The sequence below is a fragment of the Esox lucius genome, chromosome 14, assembly GCF_011004845.1.
Source record: "Esox lucius isolate fEsoLuc1 chromosome 14, fEsoLuc1.pri, whole genome shotgun sequence".
Lineage (NCBI taxonomy): Eukaryota > Metazoa > Chordata > Actinopteri > Esociformes > Esocidae > Esox > Esox lucius.
In genome coordinates this window covers 1792042-1812932 of record NC_047582.1, presented here as the reverse complement: position 1 = coordinate 1812932, position 20891 = coordinate 1792042, and the positions used below count along the sequence as shown (strand labels likewise).

The following is a 20891-nucleotide window of genomic DNA, read 5'->3' as shown; positions in this document are numbered from 1 at the left end:
AGTTGACAACTGCATTCAGTTACATTCCCATCCACTCACACACTTATTATATAATTTGTCTAGCCTAAATAAATTGGTTTAAATTAAAACTGTTTTGATAATTTTTCAATTGCCTTAATATTAACTGTTTGAGATCACGCATTGAACACTTTGAATTGTTTGCACCGGAGCAGGGATTGACGAGTCCAATTTATTTATGCAAAATTGCAGTTGATTATGTAACATGTTTTATTGTTGTCATAATATAAACTTGTATTTACATAAAATCTAAAAATAAAAACGGAAAGACAATAATATTTATATGAAATATTAAAAAAACCTTCGATAACATGTTAAAAACAGACATTGAAACTGAGAAAAAGTTATCATTAACAGAGAAATAAATAAAATATCCCAGTGGTAGCCAATTCAAGGTTCTCAAGAGTCTATCGTAAGTGAGAGAATAACCAATTAGATTCCCAAGAGCCTATAGGTGAGGGAACCTGACTGGTGCATATAGGGGTGCAACACCCGATACTCCAGAGAAATACCCATTGTTGGTTAAGGGTGTAGGACTTTGGTGACACATTACTCCCCTTGATGGGTTGCTGTAGCGGTGGTTGCTGTAGCGGTGGTTGATGGTTGACCAGCCCAGGCTGGTCCCAAATGAGTGTAAATTGATAAATCTAAATCTGTTATATCCAAGAGTACCCTATGCTGAGGATACCCAAGATCCACTATAGCATTTAGGTGAGGGGCTAAAAGAAAATATCTATACTGTTTGAATGGCCAGCATTGAATGGGTGTTTGAATGAGTAAACGAGTGAAAAGTGGAAGCACAGATTGTTCCCCAATTCTGTGTGTGCTCAGGAAGAACAGTTGGACGTGTGTGTGAAAGTGTATGTGTGCTCATTAAAATTGGTGATTGGGTTGTGTTCTTATTACAACTGTGAATTTTACCAAAATGCTCAACTGTACTTGTTCTTTTATCTGTGTTCTGATCAAAGACAGTAGCAACATGCATATGCCATAAATCCTCTAGTTAGACTATAAACAATTAACTGTAACCACTTGACTTTGTTCAGCGTATTTTATTGTTATGACATAAGGAAATAGACCAGTCCAGCATAATCAGTGTTTTAGAACTGAAATGACAACATCACTGACTAGAACTGTGGGGTATATCACAAATACTTTATCGATCAATGTCACTCCCTAACCTCCAAATGAGCACCGGTGCAGCTATTGCCATACATACGCCATACAAGCTGGTGATTTTCAGCCAGAACACAATTTCTTTTAGTTTTTTCATATTAGGGAGAAAATCAGGCTGTTGTTTTTGGTTGTGTTTTTGGTTGAAAAGACGGATCTTTCTTTTGGGTAACATTAGGAAAGAAACTTCCCAGTGAGCAATCGATGACGGCCCACCGGCGTTTAGTTGCTGGCCACAGGAGGCTAAAATGTCCTACAGCCAGTGGGCCACCAGCTTTTGCCGCTTTTCTCGTGATCTCAATTTGCATAAGGTAATTTGCATCTTAGGCGGCTTTCCACCAGCCGTCTCTCGCCATTGTTTACCATAACTTTTCCTGAACGAATGGACATTTTTCACTGCATCGTACCGGCTCAACTACTCGCCTATAGCCTCAACTTTAATCACATCATGGGGGACAGTCGTTTACTATGTTTAAACACTGCCGTGTCCGTAGATGGCGTTGTAGAGAATGTGAATTGCATGTAAGGCATGACAATCGCCATTTTGCAAGCTAGGAATCCCACGTTCTAGTAATGTGATTTTCTGGATTTTTGTTTTAGATTCCGTCTCTCACAGTTAAAGTGTACCTATGATAAAAATGACAGACCTCTACATGCTTTGTAAGTAGGAAAACCTGCAAAATAGGCAGTGTATGAAATACTTGTTCTGCCCACTGTATATACTTTGAATTGGACAATACAACATGTGGATTATGAAATTGTTTTACTACATTTTGATAAACTCCCGAAACAAACGAAGATCAAGATTTTTGGACATTGGACCGAAAATTATTGAACGCAGAGTCACCTACATAGCTATGGTGAGTTCTGTTCTGCGTTATTATAAATAACTAAGTGTTGTTAGGTTACTGAATAAGAACGTAATGACTGTTTTGTATTAAACAAGGACTATTTGCAGTATTCTATTAACATTCAAATTCTTTAGTCAAAGTCGCTGGTAGCTGAACGCAAGTTCTAAACCATTGGCGGGAAACAAGTTATAGAAACTGAGCTTGAAAAAAAACAGCTTTAGCCTGAGATGAAATAACTGCAGTAACCCTTGTGTTTCTTCGTTTGTCCAAAAGTTTGGTTGCTAACTATTTTTTGTTTCTTTGTTTATCCTCAAGTTCGGATGTTTTGTGCTTCTTCCCATATCAACAGTTGAACAGGTATGGTAACATCGTTAGATAACTTGTCTAAATCGTGTTTCTTAGTGTATCAAGAAGTTAGAATGTTATAATATATGTGCTTATTCCTTGTAAATTCTATCAACTGATACATAACATATGGAAACCCAAGATAAAGACAAAATTAAAACCCAAATGAGGAAAGCTGAGACCCCTGTCGAATATAGAATGGTGTGAAAAGACAAAATACCTCGTGAACCATTTCCCACCTTTGAAACTGCAATATTGGCTGAGGTACTAAGAGCCATATCCCGCAATAGCCATGAACCAGGACTCTTCAATAAAATGAAGACTAGAACAATTTGGCTACCTATAGCAGCATGGAAGGAGGAAGCTAAGAGGGCTAACACACAAGGAGCCCTGTTTTCACCAGAAGGTGAACTAGCCTGTATATCACTAGCCTTCGGAAAACCAGTCAATGACTAAACCCCTGCCTCCCTTGGCCAACTAGCTTTGAGCTCTACGCCTTCTGCTCCTAACTTCCTGCTTCCTCCATCATACAGTACTGACTTATCGACACCTATAGCAGCAGTCACCAGCCACAAGGATGCCTTGCATGAGGATTTCATGCTCCTAACCATTAGCATTGTGCTCGAACACGCCAACCCACCTCAACCGTCATTTCAACAGCCGATTCCCCAGCATTACATTGTTCCTCAGCCAATGGTTAACTACCAACAGCAACCAATAGAGTATTTCCGAAATCCAAGACCTCCTCCGGGACAGTTGATACAAAATCAGCAATACAGAGGTAGGGGTAATTGGGTCCAGAGGGGAAGAGGGAGGTCCTACCCTATGTACCTAACCCGACCGTGTCACCAATGTGGAAACATTGGCCATTGGGTCAGAGAGTGCCCTGAAAGGAAGTTATGTTGAAACGATGGATAATGTTTCTTTTGGGTATAGGAGGAGAAACGTATTTGACTATTATTACCCGAATGTGAAACAAAGTTATAATTACTTATACTCAGATTTTACTCTAAAGGAAGTGGTGTCAGAAGTGGTGCACTATTAATATAGTAGCATGGGGTTGCTTTCCAATTCCAATTGGAGAACGCAGTGTACACAAAACAAAATTCCTGCCCTGGACAATTGAGCCCCTCTAAATTATGAAACGCGACCAAGACTCACATTTAAGTTAGAATCAACTGGCCATTGTTAAAAGTATTGGTGCGTTTACGTGTCTTTGTGTGTGTACGTTTAAATGTTATATGTTTGTTTTATGTCCACGTGTTGCAAACTGCCTGCTTAACAAAACTAGCAATTAACTGTAAGCCTGCTTTATTCTTTAACTTGTGCTATTTGTTGTGTATGTCTGAATGTTCAGTGATTTTCAAAATTTACGACTTAAAATACTTCAAAGTGAATCAATGGTATTTGCAGAACGGTTATTCACAATTTAAGCTACATGTTTTCTACAAGTGTTGTGTTCATAATGGCAATTGGTTGTTCCGAATTTAGGCTAAATATAATTTTCATTTATTTATTAATAAATGAATAAATAAACATGGTTATAGTGGGCTGCATCCCAACCTACTCGGAAAATAAATATATTTTTGCCATGCAGAATGCATATGGAATGTGATGAATATAGGGCCAATGCATTTAACTCTATTCAAAATGCATTTCAGGTATGAATGGCAACCTTTTATGTATTTCACCTTTTATTCTGAGATGTATTAAAAATTTATACATACATTTAACTTTATTCAAATTACATTTGAAGTTATTCCCTTAGAGGCCTCAGGTTTTAGTGGATTGGTCCAGGCAAGGATGGTGGGGTTCCTTAGGTGTAACCTCTGGTTTATGAATATAGGTTTAAACTAATTAGAAATTATTGTCATCGGGTTGCGGGAGTAAGGAACCAGGCGCAGATGGAATGCAGTCTGGGTTTTGGCTGTAATTAAACCAATAACACGCACGACCAAACAACAAAGTAAATGGCTGACTTAAGCAGCAAAACGACTGTACATAAAGGTTCTAAAGACTTACATGTAACAGCAACACACTCGACGACATCAAACACAACAACAATGATCTGCAAATTAAAGACGTGACACAAAACCAGCCCGCATTGGAAGACCCTATGTATGACTTTTTCTCCCTTTCACCAGGGCACATGGCGCCTACGCGCTGGACTGGTTATAAGAATGGGAGAGGGGTTAGCTGGTTTCCTGGCCCACCAAAATGACAGAGTATTGTTAGAACGAGCGGATCGCCTTATTACAATGAACAGATAGTCTTAAGAAGTAGTATGTGGTTATCTCTGTGTTGAGGTCCTTATCAATCCAGCCTTGGAGGCACAACTGAGATGGTGAAGGTCCCTATTTAACCGTATTGGTGTCGCCACAATCGATCCATGCATTTGGTTAAACTCTAAAAGCAAGGACAGCCGTCCTTATAGGTTGACATATACATTGTTAGCATGGTGAAAAGCTTCCCATAACGCTAATGTTACATTAGTTCAATTCAAAATCCTCACAAATGCTGTTGGGTTAGATCAAATGTTTTTTTTTTGATCTCCTAATGGGATCTATGTGTAATAGTAACAATTTCTGTCTCTCCTCAGTGTCGAGAGAGTGGTGTCCAAGGAAGGTGGAGTAGAATGCGGAGTTATAAAGCATTTGTGAGGAATCTATTTGGGTGATTCATCCTTATTGTCTGTCTGTATTAGGAGAAGTATTATGGGCTGAAATACGTGCCACCAGAAACTGAATTTGAATTATTTATATTTGAATTTGAATTGCTAAACTTGAAGAATTGCATTGAAAAACTGAATTTGAATCACAATTTGAAATTGTATTGTTTAATTTGAATAATTGCATTGAAAAACTGAATCTGAATTTTATAATTTGAAATTGAATTTATTCGTTTGGATCCGAAGTCCAATAAAATGTGATCCTCACTGAAAATTAAACTCTCTATATATCTTCACATTCACTTCTCACAATTCAGATTCAGTTCTCAAATTCAATTTCAAGTTACTGAGACAGACATCCGGGTAGTTGGAGGATGAAGGAAGAGCAATCGAGCGCAGATCGATAGATAGCGTTCATTGGCGCATAGGACTCCTCTTGGGCAAATCAGCACATACGTTTTGGAGCATAGTACATGAAACAAAGGAAGAAGCTCTTGCTTTGCCAGTGGCCGGCCTTGACCCAGAACGCCCAGACTGGTGTGACCACCATGGATTCGGCTGGGACAAATACGGTAATTACAATTTAACATATCTACGATCTAACGATCTTTTGTTTAATTGTCGTTAATGTTATAGCTGTTTTGTAGAAACGTTTCGTTTAGTCCGCGAGCATACACAAATCATGTTTACAATTACATTAGACGACTAGCTAGCACCATTGTTCTATATTTATGACTAGCACGATAGCATTGTTTCAGCTATTATTTTAGCAACGCAGCAAGGAGCGCTGGAGCTAGTCTACAAACAGCAGTGCGTACAATAAAAATGTTTTCAAAAAAGTTTTACTGTCAGTGAATAGCACCGAGTGAAAGTCAATGATTTCTTTATATCTAGTGACAGTGATCATGTCGTTAGCTCAGATAAGTACCGGTTAACTTAGTAAGAAGATCTAGAAATAGAAGGCATCGTGCTAGCTAACTTGCCAGTCCCACCTGTGACTTAAAACAACCCAGCTGTTCTTTTGGAGATGATCTGCACAAAGTTGAGCAAGGTGAAACTTAACGTTATAGTGATTATGGGCATGATCCAACCAGTTACAAATTAGTTTTTACTGTTAACATGGTATAGGAAACCTATCTGGCAATATTGTTACATTCATAACTAGTTGGCTTGTAGTCACATAACAAATATAATTGGTTTGCTACTATTCCTTAAACTATTCCATCGCCTCCATCACATTTCATATCAACTTGACATGAAATCCATAGCAATCAGTGATGATTGAATCTGTTTATGATAAAGCAATTACATTTCTTTGCAATGAAAACCTACTACTTTCAACCTTTACCACTTCTAGATTATGTTACCAGCTACCTCTCTGTAGCTCACATCTCCTATTTGGAATATTATTAGTCCCACAATAAATATTAATAATAATATCCTACTATTAATGTATGAAATGATGTCATCTAATACATAGTATGTCAGTGATATCCGAAAAGAATAGCTACAGCTGATGAAATGGGTTGCATTACTAGATGATGTATGTTAACAATTCATTAATACTATCTTCTGTTGGTTTTAGGGAATCCAAATTGAGGATTTTGATTGGGAGAGCTCAGGGCTCTCTCATAACTCTGCCAACACAGGTGTTACCGTGCCAGAAATGGAATGTCCATTGAAGACCGAGAACTCTACGCCTTGCCATTGATCCCCTTTCTCATTCAAATAGTTTTGGAAAATATATTTATTTGACCACAATCGCACATGCCTTGTACCTACTTCACCATCATTGACAGTCATGCCTGTGCCAATCAGAGGACTAAAGGCTTTTAATAATTCATGATTGCTTAAGTCCAGTCTAGGACCCCATGTATCCAGGCACCTTTTAGTCCACCAAATTTTTTTAATCAGACTTCTGTCTCGCTGACACAACCACAGGGAAGTGGGAAAGAACATATTGAAGGACATCTTCTCTGACAAACATTGTAATGGTGCGATGCACATATGGAAATGCTTTTTGTGGTGTAACATTCAATGTGGCTAACAATGATTTATGATCTAAAATATCAAATCAATTAGCCATGCACACTGGGTCATTTAATACACCCATGAACAGTGAATTGGGTTAACATATACGAACTGGATTTGACAAAAAATGAAATAAAAGACTGCACAAATATCTTATCTATTACTATTTGAGTCTGAATGTACAGGTGCTGGTCATAAAATTAGAATATCATCAAAAAGTTTTTTTTCCCAGTAATTCCATTCAAAAAGTGAACCTTGTATAATGTATACATTCATTCCACACAGACTGATATATTTCATGCATTTCTTTTAATTTTGATGATTATAACCGACAACTAATGAAAATCACAAATTCAGTATCTCAGAAAATTAGAATATTAATTAAGACATAAGAGTATGAACATGAAAAGTATGAGCATGTACAGCACTCAATACTTAGTTGGGGCTCCTTTTGCCTGAATTACTGCAGCAATGCGGCATGGCTTGGAGTCGATCCGTCTGTGGCACTGCTCAGGTGTTATGAGAGCCCAGGTTGCTCTGATAGTGGCCTTCAGCTCTTCTGCATTGTTGGGTCTGGCGTATCACATCTTCCTCTTCACAATACCCAATAGATTTTCTATAGGGTTAAGGTCAGGCGAGTTTGCTGGCCAATTAAGAACAGGGATACCATAGTCCTTAAACCAGGTACTGGTAGCTTTGGCACTGTGTGTAGGTGCCAAGTCCTGTTGGAAAGTGAAATCTGCATCTCCATAAAGTTGGTCAGCAGCAGGAAGCATGAAGTGCTCTAAAACCTCCTGGTAGAAGGCTGCGTTGACCTTGGACCTCAGAAAACACAGTGGACCAACACCAGCAGATGACATAGCACCCCAAACCATCACTGACTGTGGACATTTTACACTGGACTTCAAGCAACGTGGATTCTGTCCAAAGGAAATGCAAAATTTACTTTAATCAGAGAACATAACTTTGGACTACTCAGCAGCAGTCCAGTCCTCTCCCAGGCGAGACGCTTCTGACGCTGTGTCTTGTTCAAGAGTGGCTTGACGCAGGGAATGCGACAGCAGAAACCCATGTCTTGCATATGTTTGCGTGGTGGTTCTTGAAGCACTGACTCCAGCTGCAGTCAACTCTTTGTGAATCTCCCCCACATTTTTGAATGGGTTTTGTTTCACAATCCTCTCCAGGGTGCGATTATCCCTATTGCTTATACACTTTTTTCTACCACATCTTTTCCTTCCCTTTGCCTCTATTAATGTGCTTGGACACAGCTCTGTGAACAGCCAGCCTCTTTAGCAATGAACTTTTGTGTCTTGCCCTCCTTGTGCAAGGTGTCAATGGTCATCTTTTGGACAGCTGTCAAGTCAGCAGTCTTCCCCATGATAGTCTAGTTCTGTAGACTACACAGAGAGACCATTTAAAGGTCTTTGCAGGTGTTTTGAGTTAATTAGCTGATTAGAGTGTGGCACCAGGTGTCTTCAATATTGAACCTTTTCACAATATTCTAATTTTCTGAGATACTGAATTTGTGATTTTCATTAGTTGTCGGTTATAATCATCAAAATTAAAAGAAATATATGAAATATATCAGTCTGTGTGGAATGTATACATTATACAAGGTTCACTTTTTGAATGAATAAACACTTGAAATATAAGTCTGTGTGGAATGAATGTATACATTATACAAGTTCCACATTTTGAATGGAATTACTGAAATAAATCAACTTTTTGATGATATTCTAATTTTATGACCAGCCCTGTATATGCATATTTGAAACGCCTGCCCTAGATGGAAGGCCTCTGTCATCACTTGTTTGAACTCAGTAGAGGTTTGCATATGCTTAACAGGTAGGTGGATTGTATTACAACATGCAGCGACTGTTGGGTAGCAAACTGTATGTGAACCATACAGGATGTCACAGGTGTGGTTGAACTGCACAAAGACTGAAGTTTCTCTTCTGGTAAGACAGGAATGTGGCCCTGTCCTGTGAGCCACTGGAGAAACGTCCTGGGGGACAGGTGACCTGGATAGCCTACTGTGTCACCCGCCTCTGGATGTTCACCTTTTCAGAGACAGAAAGCAAACAATCATGTTGAATATTTGGTTTACCTTTACCAGCACAGAGGTACATAAGTACTCACAATGATAATGAAATCTACATGGAAACTTAAATATTACCAAATAAAAAATTACAAAGTGGGATGTTTTCCATATTCCAAAGAAAATGTATTGCAAAAAGTTATTCAAGTAAATGGCTAGCTATATCAATATAAAACAAAATATTAATACAACAGGCACTATCCCAGATAGCAAAAAATATCCGCAAGGCTTCTTTTTGCCGCCGGCCCTTAGCTGTCGGCTATAGGTGCGTCCTGCTGGCGGGGATGAAACGTTTGCCGCCGAATACGTCACTCCCATTTCTTGCGAGATTTTTTGACTGCTTCATTTTCTCTGGCGGTTGCCTGGGTCTAAAGGACCGCGGTCCTTCGGCGGCAAGACGCTTTTAAATAGGCTACTCTCAAAATCGACCGGCCATGTTGGTTTGGACACATTCGCATCAGTTCGTCGCTCAATCGCGAGTTACAGTCTGCTAGCTAGCAAAGTCATCGACTACCATCGTTTAAGTAAGTACATGTTTCCTTTTTGTGTAACGCAATATTATGTTGACATTGTTTTTAGTTTATATATTTAAAATGTGTAGTCATCTTTGTTCTGGCCTAACTAGCTAAAGTAGCCTTGTTAACGCAATGTTGTTAGTACATGTTGAATTTTAACGAGCTATAATAGGTAGCAAAAGCTTTACATCTAGAAAACACTAAAATTTAAACTTAGTCTTTCTTACAAAAATAACGATGTATATATGTTGTTTAAATTATTTTGTTTGCCTGAACAAGTATGCTGCTAGTCCAGTAGCTAGAGTAAGTGTTAGCTAGCACATGCTGTTTTGCCTTTGTTACAGTACACACCGTGGCTAGCATGTTTTGTGCTGTGTTGCTACTGTACTGGATTTAAGGCGATTGTGATTTCTAATTCTCTGAACTGCTGTACATTTGTGTTTGAGGAACATTCTGTGTTCACTTGAATCACAACACCCAATGAATACATTTTATTTTTAACAATTTCACTGTTCCACATTTGGCTGATAATGTTTCCCCCCCACAGCATAGCTACTGTATATTCCTAACGTTAACAATCCGGTTTTGTTGCAGATACCTTGGCCAGAGCATAACAGATTATCTTCACCCAAGAGACCTACTGTTGGTCAATCGTTTTGGTTTTAAAGGTAAATACATTGTTAGTCACATGTTTAGTTACTGGGCCAAAAGGAAAATAATAATGAAGAGTTGAGAGGGACAAACAGGACATTCACTTGAATCACTACATTCTACAGAAGTTGCATTGATTCCAGAAAACCAGGAAAATGTTGAGCCATCTGTAGACTTCAGAGTTGGTATGTAAAATGTATTGCTGTGATGCTTAATTTGTGATCCTGTAACTAAACTGTACACTTTGTTAGATTTTCAAATTTCTGTTCCCTCTTTCTCAGAACCAGGTTTCTCCCCAGTAATCCAGACTCCACTTCAGAGCCAAGAGTTTGAGTACAAGTAAGTGATGTTATTTGTGATGTTTTTTGTCTTGGAAACTATTGCTTCTATTTAAGATTAGGAATCCTTTTATCCATAATCTGTTTTTCTTTAGGGCACTTGACTTTCTGGATAAAAGGTGTGGAGGTGTGTTGTACATATCATTAGCTTTGCACAGTTCAATTATTGTTTCATTACTGAATATGCAATCTCTGCAGTGAAATTAAAGCTGTTATGTTTTTTCCCCCAGTTCGTCAAGTACTAAACTTTACACCCCCAGCAGAAAATGTACCCTGGCAGCAAATGGGTGAAAAGGCTGGAGGTATGTAATACGTTGCGCTAAACTGTTACATTTAAGTCCAATTCATTACATGTATGCAATAACTTCAAACATATTTTTACGTCAATGATAATCAATAGGAGAAAGTCATCGCTCCGTTATTGGCCCTTGGACTCCCCTGGCATCGCATGTACAGCATGAAGTTTTCAGCAATGAAGGTATATTCTAGGCCTATGTCCTAATGTCCAGTTTTTTAACAGTTTTGAAAATAGTGCCTTTAGTTTTCCAGAACGAGAACCAAGCCCTGAGGGAGGAGAACCAAGCCCTGAGGGAGGAGAACCAAGCCCTGAGGGAGGAGAACCAAGCCCTGAGGGAGGAGAACCAAGCCCTGAGGGAGGAGAACCAAGCCCTGAGGGAGGGGAACCAAGCCCTGAGGGAGGGGAACCAAGCCCTGAGGGAGGGGAGCCATGCCCTGAGGGAGGGGAGCCATGCCCTGAGGGAGGGGAGCCATGCACGAGCAGGTGAGAACATGCACTCTCTTTAATTTTACTTTTTTGTGTGTAATGTAGGTTCAGAATGACCATATGCCTTTCATTTTGTAGCTTCGGGTGACAGCGGCTCGCTTCAAGAGCAGGTGAAGCTATTTGGGACAATGCTGAAGATGTTTGCTCGCACTGGGCAATCAGGTACAACTTGCAAACAACACCTGTGGTTGTTGATTTAATTCCCACTGGGTCCACATGTACGTGTATTAGACCTAGGTATAAATGTCATTGTTTAGTAATTGAGGGACCAGGACTGACTACTTTATTATTTTATTCTGGGAACCCCTGTAGGTGCAGATCAGACCCTAGTGCTGCGACGTCTTGGAGAGTTTGGCGATGTTGTGCGTAGCATGGAAAACAAAATGGACATTATGCTGCAACATTTCAGTGCCAATGTGTCTGTTGGAGAGCTATCCCTGCCAGGGGATGTTACTCCCCCTAGACACCCAGGAAGATTTGGTGTTTCTTGACAGCATTTTGAGGGAGGATAAAGAGCTCCAGGAACGATTTGTAAGTGTGTTGCTTTCGTTTATAAGGCCGTAGGGTAATCTAAAAAGTCAAATTAAGTTTGTACACTGTATATTCTACAGTCTAAATCCACAGCCTGTCACATTTTATATTTATGTATGAGAAGCTTGCGAGAAATTTAATTTAACACATTTTTGGATTTTCCGCTTCGGTTTTTGGCTATCAAATGTGGGAGGGACCTGAAGACAACAGTGTGGAGAATGCTTCAGAGTATTTTCTCTAATAACCTTGCCGTTAATACAACCTGGACTGGTATAGGGGATAAAACCTGTTTTAGAGACCTGTTCCTGAAGACCATTGTTCAAAGTAATTTTTTTAAGTAGATGCCCTTATGCCGTATGCCATTCAAATGTAATGACAGATCTGTATTTTCTACAGGGGCCCTCCGGAGGAACCCGGCAACCCAGGATGCCACTGATGAGGCGGTCCAGGTTAACGTTACCTGAAAGGAGCATCAGACTGTGAAGGAGGAAAAAGCCGCCCAGCTGAGAAGGACCCACAGCCGACCCCTTAAACCTAGGCTGACTACTGACACCCCAGCATCCCTGAACTGGAACACTTTCTTTATCCTGCAGTCAGTAACATCAAGAAGCCAGAAGTGCCAGACTACACTCACCAAACCCCCCCTGTTTTTTTTGTATTAACTTTAGTATTGGCTTATTTCATTCTATCTTAACGATTCTATTATAGTTTGCAAATCCTATTTCATACCTGTTACTTGATATTGCGCATTAACTAGTACCAACATTCTACTTTCATTTCATCACTATGCTTAACTGTTATTCAATTAATAATAGCTTGGAAATACTATTTCGTACCTCTGATACTTGATATTGCACAGTACCTGGTACCAAATATTCTACTTACTGTTTTTAACATCAGCATTTTTCATTCCATCACAGTGCTTAACTGTTATTCTATTGTTAAATATAGCTTGTAAATCCTTGTGCCACAGGTCAGCATTGCAGTTATAATGGTCTGTTCTACTACTGTTTTTACCTCTGTATTTTTATATATGTATATCAAGTTGTTTATCACAGATACAAGAGACATCTTAATGCAGCATGGTGTAAATATTGTGCTCCAGGTCAGCAATGCCATTATAATGGAATATTCTACTCTAGAGCTTTACTCAATGGCTTGAAAATGTGATGTTCTACCTCGTTTTATTTGGTATCCTGCACATTCTTTGGTACCAAATATCCTCATTACTTGTTATGTTTACTGGTAATTATTTTCATCCCAGAGCTGACCTCTATATTATTAACAATGATTGTGTTTGTGTTGTAATTTGCTTGTATGGCTGTTCTTTTTTTTTTAACCAACATTTTATTGGAAACCTGCATGTTTTGTGTGTATTTATGTTTATTTTTTTCTGCCTATTATTTATTTCAGTGATCTGACACATCTTGTTTGAATGACAGTTACTTTGAAATGTGGAATTAAAACACCAAATGGAAATTTGTCTGGTTTGATCAATCATTATTCTCGATAAACTGCATGCTATAAATATTAAATATATATAAAAGCGGCAGATCGCTCGAAAACCTTTTGTATAACGGCGGTGGAAAGGCGGTTGGACCACGGGCCGGCCGCAGAACACAGGCGGTAGGAGTGCGACTGCCGCTTTTAAAAAGCGTCTGCCGCCGGCGGAAAGCTGGCAAACGTGTTTGCGATTTAGACATTCTGACGCTTCTACTGTCTTTGGAGGACCGCCTCCGGTCCGCCGACTCATTGCTATCTGGGATATAGACCACAATACCATATGCACTATTACATTTAATATAAACATGACTGTTTTTACACTAAGTTGACAAAATATGATGTTATTATATAGTGGCAAGCACGGTTTTCTAGCTACTAGCCCATATTTACTGTAGCGCTAGCTAGATAATGCTCACAACAAAATAATGAAAGCACTACTGGATTGCTAGTTTTAAAAACCATCCCTTTTTACTTTCCCTGCAAATACGGAGAACAGCCAGCTTTCTTTCGAAGAGTAAATGTGCTATTTTAGTGTTCAAGTCAACCGGAATTAGCTATGCATTCAAGTAAAAAGAATAGGGCTAGTGCTATGGTGTAATTGCCCTGAAGTTTATGGCCTTACATTATGCTAGCACCTGCCAAACACAGCGACCAGACACGTTTACTACTCTCCCTCCCTCTCAGTAAGCAATACCCTGACGGTGTCAATGACAATCACAAGGAGTAGTTAAACAATCACGCTGAAGACATGACCAGTCTACTTGGCGGCGGCTAGCACTAGTTACGTTTGCAACAACATTTTCACCGAAAGAAGAGGCAAACGTTTAGAAATAATAAACACCAGGCAAAGATGTTGTTACCAGAGCTAGTAGGCCACCATAAAAACCCGGGATATTAGCTACTGTGTTTGCAACGTCGAGAGAAATTTAATTTCCCCTGTTTCTACAAAACAGATATATAATTAACGACAGTTAAACAAAAGATCGTAGATATGTTAAATTGTAATTACCGTATTTGTCCCAGCCGAATCCATGGTGGTCACACCAGTCTGGGCGTTCTGGGTCAAGGCCGGCCACTGGCAAAGCAAGAGCTTCTTCCTTTGTTTCATGTACTATGCTCCAAAACGTATGTGCTGATTTGCCCAAGAGGAGTCCTATGCGCCAATGAACGCTATCTATCGATCTGCGCTCGATTGCTCTTCCTTCATCCTCCAACTACCCGGATGTCTGTCTCAGTAACTTGAAATTGAATTTGAGAACTGAATCTGAATTGTGAGAAGTGAATGTGAAGATATATAGAGAGTTTAATTTTCAGTGAGGATCACATTTTATTGGACTTCGGATCCAAACGAATAAATTCAATTTCAAATTATAAAATTCAGATTCAGTTTTTCAATGCAATTATTCAAATTAAACAATACAATTTCAAATATAAATAATTCAAATTCAGTTTCTGGTGGCACATATTTCAGCCCATACAAGTATAAACCAAGGAGTGAGCTAGCATTAATCATTTAGCATCAATCCCACTATTGTCATTTTGCCTTCACCAGTGCTGAGAGACAAAAATAAAACGTGGCTTCAACATCCATGACTACACCAGTCATGAGCCATTCACCAGGACATAGGGAGATCAGGGAGCAGAGGGGAATTGTATTTTCATTTCATTTAAGTTGTTTTAATATTTAATTTCATGTTTGGGTCTTAACAATTTACCAGCAAAGGCCTAGTATCTATTTTTGTTTCGTTGTTATTATTTTTCCAGGACACTATGGTGTTTTATTTCAGCTAATTTAAGATTTGAGTTGGTGAAATAGCTTTGTAAACCACTACCACATAGCACCAAAAGATCAGTATTTACTTAGCTTTTATTCAGAACCTACTGACCAGTGAACAATATCTTTAGAACAGATGTTGTAGCCTGTTTGCTGGGGCCCAGGAGAATAATTAAACTGATATAGTGTTTTGTCTTGTCCTTTCTCCTATAAGGATGATGTGGCAGACCTCTAGCTCAATGCATGGAGACGAATTGGGAACAATCATGTGAAGTGAAACCTCCTGCAACCTTTCCCTTTGGTACCTTTTGAGTTCCAGAAACCGATTTCTGGCGTAACGGACATTTGTTTGGGAAAGGCAGAAGGCATGACAATCTTGTTATGTCTGGAACACATCTCCAATCCGACGGTGAGACAGAACAACACTACTTGAATTTGAACCTTGAACCTTTTGCCCAACAGCAAGTGATCTGAGGCTTTCTACAGAAGAGGGTGAGACCGTGTGTGTACAACACAAAGAGCCCTTTTGGGTCAATATTAATGAACAAGGACATTAACAGGAATTTGTGCCAGGTAAAGGGAGAGGACTGGGGAGTAACTTCACAATTACATTTAGACTTTGACATCTATTAGGATAGAGGTTGTGCTATATCAGGTCAAAATGGAGCAGGAAGTCAAAACGTGTAACTAGAATGTACTAGCTAAATTAAAATCCAGTGGGAGTAAAAATCGGGATGGGTAAAGACACATTGAACGGCTGAAACGAAAATTCTACCAGAATAAAATGGAAGGACTCCATGAGGAAGCCCAAACAATTCCTGCCAACCAGAAAAACAGCAGTAAAGATAACTGATCTTCCTTCTGCGAAGGAAGCAACAACTGATTGACAATGGGCCTCAGCAGTTGGCCCCATTGAACAAAACGACAGCTCAACATCTTAGTAAAGCACAACACCTCCAGCACAGGACATACATCACATGTCCGGCCTGGACTCAAAGAAAGACAAAACTGGCAGACCAACACGAGAGCAGGAAAATCATGTGACCTCCTCCTCTGCTGCCTCGGTATGATAGCTGTGATCCAGGTCAGCCTACTGGTGATTTCTGTGGAGTCTAGAATCCACAGGGACTGTCAAGGGCGGGCCTGGAAAATTAACTCTTGACAGTCACCACACTTACACTTCACCCTTACACTGCACCTTAATACTTCCACCACTCACCCACACACTCCAACAACACATTTTAGGGAAAGCAATGTCCAAATGGGGAAGAACAGACCTAGCAGGGACCTTAGTGGGAGCCCAGATTGACAATATATAACAGGAGGACTGAATTTAGCTACTAACAAAGAATGGCTTCCACAGGGGTTCTCCCCTAAAACAGGTCTTTGTCAGAACACCCTACACTCATATATATTCTCCAGACCAATTGTTAGGGAAAATGGAGGCTCTCTCTCCTATACATTACAATTACATGACAGGCTAAATATCCTAAGTTCTACACTGTATGCATGTCTTTCATCATTTCTACCTCAAAAAGGTAAATAATCAGGAGCACGGTGCTCTCATTGGTTGAGGTATCCAGGTGCGATGGGTAGCCCATAGGAGAAAAGGGAGAACCAACTCGTCCCACTCATTCCCGACATTACAACTCAATTAAAACTGGAGGTAAGAAACAGACGAGCTGCCTCTCTTCCAATAGTAAACCACACAGTTTGCAAGGGAGACAGGACAGCCCATACATAATGTCTGTTGACCCCAGGGTCCCCTAAGATAACAGTAAGTCTTCTCTCTGCCTCACCCAAATCTTCTGCCCAAATGTGTAAAACAGCCTTATGGGACAGGAGAAGAAAGCAGCCATACTAGGTAGCAACTGCCCTGGAAAAGTAAAGATAACCCATGTGCTCAGGAGATATGAAGTTAGAATTTTATTCTTTGTCATTAACCCATCCACATTAATCAATGGAACTGTGTTCTACTGTACTCTTTCTACTCCTAAAGGAGATCCAAAACCGGAGCGTCAGGAGATACGCCCAGGCCATCAGGTGGTAGTCTGTTCCAATCTCTAACTTTATTGTATCCAGCGGTACACACGTGTTCTATCCTAGCTGACCTATAAGCAGACCATGGGCACTCGAATGATGGGCAGGTCACCTCCCATGTACGATGTGATGCAGTCCTTGGATCAGGTGTGTGAGTTAGCTTTCAAGGTATAACATCTTGCTAATGCGACCGCTAGGGCAAGTAATCTGATTTCTGAAGAGCTAGCAGCTACCAGCTTGTTTTCTCTACAGAACAGGGCTTACAGCCTTAGACTATCTGTTGGCCTCTCAGGGAGGAACATGCGCTTTGATAAGAATGTTGTACATTTATACCATACTAGAACTCCACTGTCTCTGAACTAATTAATGACATTTCCCACCAGGTCCACAGTGATGACATCAAAGGACCATTCTCCAGGATAGCTGAGGGATAGGCTCAGTATTGCTTGGTGAGCTTTGAATGGGTTGGTAGTAATTTTAATTATAGTAGTTATAGCTTTTAGTATTTCTTGTGTGCATCGGCTGGCTCTGAGTATGCAGTTTTGCACAATGTATCAGTTTAGCATAGAAATGAGACATGCCTTAGCTTGAGACATCCCAATGATTAACATTACTGATTCTCCCAGATCTGAAACCTACTGATTCATTTACTTACTGATTTACTGATGCCCATATATACTGACTACACCATAAGTCCATGCTTAGGTAAAGTATTCACATAGTTAACCTGGAGTTGCAACGATGGTATACATCAAACCCAGAAGGTGCCTTGGCCCAGTGTGGCAAACCACAGGACGACTACGATGATGGACCTCGGATGGATGATGGACCCTCCCGTAGCAGAAGAGCCAGATGTAATCTGTATAACCAAAACAACTGTCTTGACTGTCAGTGTTTGATTCAGATTTAACTTATTTAAAGTAAATGTAACCTCCTGGTCCTTAAGATCCTGGATGTTTTTAATATGGAATAAATGTATCCTTTAAATAGAAGTTAATTATTCTGTTTGTGTTGTCCCTGATGGGACAAAAGGGAGGAATTGTGGAAAATGTATTTATTAACATATCCTTATTCATCCATTATTCTGCAAATCAAGTGTAATAAATGGACTGTTTTAGACTAGGCCTGAATTTGCTTTAGACTGTTCATGATTGCCACAGATAGAAGACCTAGGTCAGCATGCCCTGTTCATAGAAGTGATTATGGCCACAGCCGAGGTGCCAGGCCTCAAACCTATCTTATCTATGACCCAACTACAGATGGCTCCAAGGTGAAGTTGCCTGAGTCTCTTCTGTTTCTTCCATTTGGGCATGACAGAGACCAGGGGTAGCTCAGATCAGGAGGTCTGTTAACTCTGACTTAGAACTATGGTTGCCATGACAGTGTAGGGTTCTATCTTGTTTCCAGATCAGAATGACAACTTGTTTTTGTATGTATCTTATAGCATAAGAGAATATTTTTGGGAGTTGACGAGGGGTCTTTTTTTCTTTATATAAGGTATAATTGGTGACAAGATCTTATTTAAGATAGAGAAAAAACAACTGACTGTAACAAATGGGTCAAGGCAGAGAGAGACTGGTTCCAGTTGCGGAGCAAGTGGTTTATTAGGAGATGAACTCCAGGCATGGCAAGGAAAAGGATAGTCGGACAGGCAAGGGTCAAAACCACGGGAGGCAAACTACTACACAACCACAAGGCTAAAGACAAAGTCGAGGAGAAAAGCAGTCAAAGGTCAAACACGGGAATTGGGATGCACTAGGCAGAAGCAAAAAACCAAAGGCCCAGTATGAATGACAAAATGACAAACAATACCTCACAAAGGCTAGGGAGAACTGAACAGGACTAAATTGGGACATAAACCAGACTCAGTTGGGGACACAGGTGCTCAGAATGAGGGCGATTGGGATCCGATGACTGGGGTGCGTTCAAGAGCCATGGAGTTCAGGAGTGGCGGAGCGCGGAAGCGGATCCAAGCCGGAGGAGGACGTCACACTGACGTTATCTGTCTTCATTTCAGCCTTTACATAAATAAAAGCTGCCTTTTCAATAAGGGTGCATATACTTTTTATATCCACTGCATGTGTTTCTCAACTTTTGGTGTTCCAAGTTCCATGCTCGAATGTTTCACACCAGACTTACAGAAACAGAATACTGGGAGACAGCACTGACCTTATCCTCTGTCTCCAAGCATTCTGTAAACAATTTTAAGGGGCGTATATATTACTTACAATTAAACGCAGTTGGGTTCTATCAAGCGCCATGTATTCTAGTAGTGGACAATATTGTGTAGTGTGGTCAAGTTAACATAACCTTCTATTTCAAAATATGGTGACCGTTCACTAGTCTGGGCGGGCTTAAGCTACATCACATAAAAATAAAATTACCTAAAAAATATGCTATTTTTGTTTTCATAAACTCAATATCATGCAACGTCAGAGCGCATTCCCGCCCAAACTAGTCGCTGCTTGACTCAATTGTAGAACGTCGGATGGAGTTAACTTTGCTATGCATATTGTTGATAACAGTAACAAAAGGAGGCAAGGATACGGTCGGTGCCTGGGAACAGCACTGTCCCTCTTATCACCTCTCCAAAGATGCAGCCCACAGACCACATGTCCACTGTGGCCAAAACGAGCCCCATACCAGTCACCCAGTAAACGCCACATGCAGATACATTCACAGGTCACACAAACTCCATCAAGCATACAATGCACACTGCACACGGACATACAAAAAACACCACATCATTGTGAGCCATGTCGGTCAAGTTATTGTAAAATATTGTTTTGATTGTTTATGCGGTCAGGGTGCCTATCGTTGTTTAACTACCACAAAAATGGTTGAGTAAAGCTCTAGTAAAACTGAGCCTCTCTATGGCGCAGTGGTCTGAGACACTGCTTCGCAGGTCTTATCTTTAGGGGTTGAAATCCTGATTGTGTCTTGCAGAGACGCAAATTGAATCATGGTGGGTAAGTGGATGTTAGACAGGGTTGTCTGGTGTTGTCACACTCTTGTGACTGTTTTTGGTAGTATGGGCACTTGCAAGTTTAACTGTGGTTTTTGGCCAGGGAATGCACTCTTCAGTGCTTCGTCAGTGCTATGTGCCAGGAATTGAGTGAGCAGTGTGATAAGAATCAGAATGAATTGGCAAGGTCTCACTGTGATGAAGCAGGGCCATAATCGTGAACTGAACAACCCAGACATGAAAGGGAACAAAATTGCATGAAAAAGAATAATGGAGACATGGCTGTCCTTTTAAAATTGTCACGCTGTCCTTATTGCTTCTGTTGAAGCAATGTGAAGCCACTCTAGTGTATAAACTAAAGTAGAAAATTACTGTATGTTATAGCCTGAAAAATATACACTATAAGACTAAATTCTTGATTTCACTCTACTCGTATTTTCATTAACTACCATGTTTGGATAATGTTTAGTCCTGGCAGACACTTTGAAAGACACACACACAAACACAGGCACCATCAAAGTTAGAATGCTAATTATCTGCATTCAGTGCTCTATTAGCTACATGGGCTTCTCAATCATGCTGCAATATGTAACCTGAGGGTTATGG

At 40.0% G+C, this 20891-nt stretch overlaps 1 protein-coding gene and 2 long non-coding RNA genes across 14 annotated transcripts in view; 2 read left to right on the top strand and 1 right to left on the bottom strand.

Annotated features, from left to right (window-relative positions):
• mapk10 (mitogen-activated protein kinase 10) overlaps positions 1-20891 on the bottom strand; it is a 132993-nt gene that overhangs the window by 28256 nt on the left and 83846 nt on the right. For 2 of the 12 annotated variants that reach the window (XM_029125127.2, XM_029125124.2), the window contains exon 8: positions 19868-19939. The exons of the other annotated variants lie outside the window; for them this stretch is intronic. In XM_029125127.2, coding sequence (XP_028980960.1) covers positions 19868-19939 — 72 coding nt within the window. The remainder of the gene's footprint in view (positions 1-19867; positions 19940-20891) is intronic. 12 annotated transcript variants of the gene reach the window in all.
• On the top strand, positions 5595-7237 carry LOC117595552. The gene is made up of 2 exons (XR_004576780.1): positions 5595-5627; positions 6641-7237. It is a non-coding gene; the product is annotated as an uncharacterized LOC117595552 (long non-coding RNA).
• Positions 11429-12491, top strand: LOC117595550. Its single transcript, XR_004576778.1, has 4 exons — positions 11429-11469; positions 11551-11634; positions 11785-12003; positions 12400-12491. It is a non-coding gene; the product is annotated as an uncharacterized LOC117595550 (long non-coding RNA).